Source organism: Geosmithia morbida (genome assembly GCF_012550715.1).
Source record: "Geosmithia morbida isolate 1262 chromosome Unknown scaffold_2, whole genome shotgun sequence".
Lineage (NCBI taxonomy): Eukaryota > Fungi > Ascomycota > Sordariomycetes > Hypocreales > Bionectriaceae > Geosmithia > Geosmithia morbida.
Genome location: NW_023336189.1, coordinates 757,103 through 759,946, shown reverse-complemented (window position 1 = coordinate 759,946; position 2,844 = coordinate 757,103). Strand labels below are relative to the sequence as shown.

At 49.1% G+C, this 2,844-nt stretch overlaps 1 protein-coding gene across 1 annotated transcript; it reads left to right on the top strand.

Annotated features, from left to right (window-relative positions):
* Positions 1-1,887: 1,887 nt before the first annotated feature.
* On the top strand, positions 1,888-2,740 carry GMORB2_3885 (uncharacterized protein; the record flags this gene model as incomplete). Its single annotated transcript, XM_035465861.1, has 2 exons — positions 1,888-1,953; positions 2,696-2,740. 2 exons carry the CDS (start codon positions 1,888-1,890, stop codon positions 2,738-2,740), a joined length of 111 nt encoding a protein of 36 aa, XP_035323698.1.
* Between the last annotated feature and the right edge of the window lie 104 nt (positions 2,741-2,844).

Genomic DNA, 2,844 nt, shown 5'->3' with positions numbered 1-2,844 from the left:
TGGATGACGGTAGGCAAGGGAAAATATTGTGTTTTTTTTCATATCTTTTCATCTCTCTCTCTCTCTCTCTCTCTCTCTCTCTCTCTCTCAGGGTTCATTTTTTTCCTCCTCTTCTTCTTCAACTTTTACACGTTTGTCTTCTACATCTTACTTACTTCCTCTTACATTTTTTAGCAGTATGACCTAGATATCAGATGAGGTATAAAAGAAGTGATGTAGCATATTCTTATTTTTGATGAATACGAGGTATCATAGCAGCATTTTTTTGGCCAAGATTAAGAGAGAGTATTATTTGGTGATGAGATCATGAAGGTGGTGTGCTACACCGCGTACCCAGTACAAAACTATTGCTTACCATTACCTAGAACAGCAGCAGTAGTAGTATTGCTGCCACTATCAGCTATTATTTACTAGTTAAAATGATATGCAGTGGTCTCCATCGGCAGCCTCGATAATTTGCCTCGTTGATGTGAGGAAATAAGGAAATGCTCCGGTAGCAGAGTAAAGTACTCTTGGCAAGGTAGTCGACATGCCCCTGTCGTGTCTTTGACGTCGCTTGTCTCCTCGTCGTCACACGGGGTCGAGGTTGGGGGTTTTCAGACAGCCACAGCCAACTGGGGAGAGAGGGGAGGCGGAGCGGTTGCTCAGCAAGGCATTATCTCGACTCCTTGTGCTGGGAAATGATTGTCCTGCGTATGTACGCTCTCTCTCTCTCTCTCTCTTTCTCTTCCTCTCCTTCTCTTCCTCTCCTTCTCTTCCTCTCCTTCTCTTGTTGTAGTGATACCCGGAAGAAGACAGGGTATTCTAAAGTTGTAGAAGAAGAAGGAGGAGAAACCGGTGTAACTCGCGTTAGGTGAGAAGAAAGGAGTGCGCCATTCTCGCGAATTGTATCCGTTGCTTGCCGCCTTGTCCTCTTGGCCAATATGCTGGTCACCTAACAAGAGGCCTTAGTCGTTGGCTGCAAGTGGCAGGGATCTGTTGTGTTTGGTGCGTTGGTGCCGTGTCCCCTAGGATGTCACTCTACATATGCGTATAAGAAAAGGGGGTCTGAAAAATAGAGATGGGATGTGTTAGAATGAAGGATGGATGTTGGTCATTGTTTTTTTTTTTTTTTTTTTTTTTTTACATCTCTCCTTCTTCTTTCTCACATTATATATATATTATATATATATATACTCCTCGTGAGATGGTTACTAGTACATGGACTTGAAGAGGGATCACGTTACAAGATGATGATAAAGAGAGGTACTACGATGGAGAAAGCATGATTATATAAGGATAGGGAGTCACGATAGGAGAAGGATCGAGAGGAGAGAAAGCCTGAGAGAGAGAGAGCCTGGTCCACCCTCCATACTCTAATCCACCTAGGGCTGGCCTCTATATATGGCCGCCGGGCCAGGTAGCCACATATGTAAAGGCTGATATCATGTGATGTATTAAATTGCAATATATATATATATATATATACCAGGTTGCAACATGTTTAATTGTATAGAGCTTTGCAAGTTCATGGATGAACAGGATGAGTCTACGACCTATACAGTTGGCTGACGTTGAATTACCTGCATATACACCACTTATACATTACCCCCCCCCCCCTCTTCCATCGTCAAACTCTTTCCTTTTCTTCTTCTTTTCTTCCAGAGGTGTCCAGGTGAGGTATCGAGATGGACTTACTAGTTACTAGGAGAGAGGGCAGTAGGGAGACGAGAACAAGATTGACTCTCGTCACAACAAAGAGACCGAAGGGGTCGCCGGGGGGGGGGAAGGCGTAGCCATCTGGTGTGTACTCGTACATATGTAGGATCCGACTAGCGGTCGGACGTTTCCATTATCCGATGCCGACAGGATCGAGGCCCTTGGGGATCTCTTCTGCCTACTGGTAGAATGCATGCAGGCTCCAGTCTTCGGAGCTTCTCTCTGGCTATCCTCACCCCTCGCCTGCTCTTGGTGGTGCGGAGTCCTCCCTCCCTCCCCGTCGAGTACCGGTGTGCGCGTGGCCACAAGTAGCGGTTCCTCATCGAGTGGGGGCGCGCCACCTCAAGAGGAGGAAGGGGAAGAGGAGGAGGAGGAGGAGGAGGAGGAAGGGGGAAAAGGGCGGTACCGTCTCATTCTGCGATACAAGGTGTACGTCATGTTGTGGTATGAGGCATGATGAGCTCGTGTAATACAGCATGGAGCTACGACATGGGGATGACTCGCGCCGCGGCGAGTGTATACTGAGAACGAGAGTACGAGAGAGAGATCTACACTTGACACGTCCATGTATGTGCGTGCGTGCGTGCGTGCGTGCGTGTGTGTGTGTGAGTGTGTGTGCGTGCGTGTGCGTGTGCGTGCGTGCGTGCGTGCGTGTGTGTGTGTGTGCGTGGATAGTCGTGTGATGTGCTATAAAGGCATGTTGAGGAGGGTATTGGCTCAACGAGAGCTAGGCAATGAAGCCCCGGTCCCCCCCCCCCTTCTTGCGATTTCGCCTCGTCTCTCCTTGTTCCTCCTTGCCGATCGTGATGGAGCTACGAGCCGATGATCTCTCTGCTACCCATGGACAGACATACGACAGAAGGAGGGAAGAGAATAACCGAACAAGGTCCGAGTCCACCACACACACACATTCCCATCCACAAGCGAGGACGTTACAGTGCTGTCCCACCCCCTCACCCCCTCTCCCCTTCTCCCTTCTGACGACCGCGCGGAGCAGAAGGTTGAGCGAGTGGGTTTCTCCCTCGCTCAACTCCTCCTGTAACTCTTCTGCGTCTAAGACTGTACCGGAGTCCTGAGGCGTTCGATACGAGACCTTTGATGGGATCCTTAAAAAGGAGCCGTCCGTCTACATGTGCAGTGGGGGGG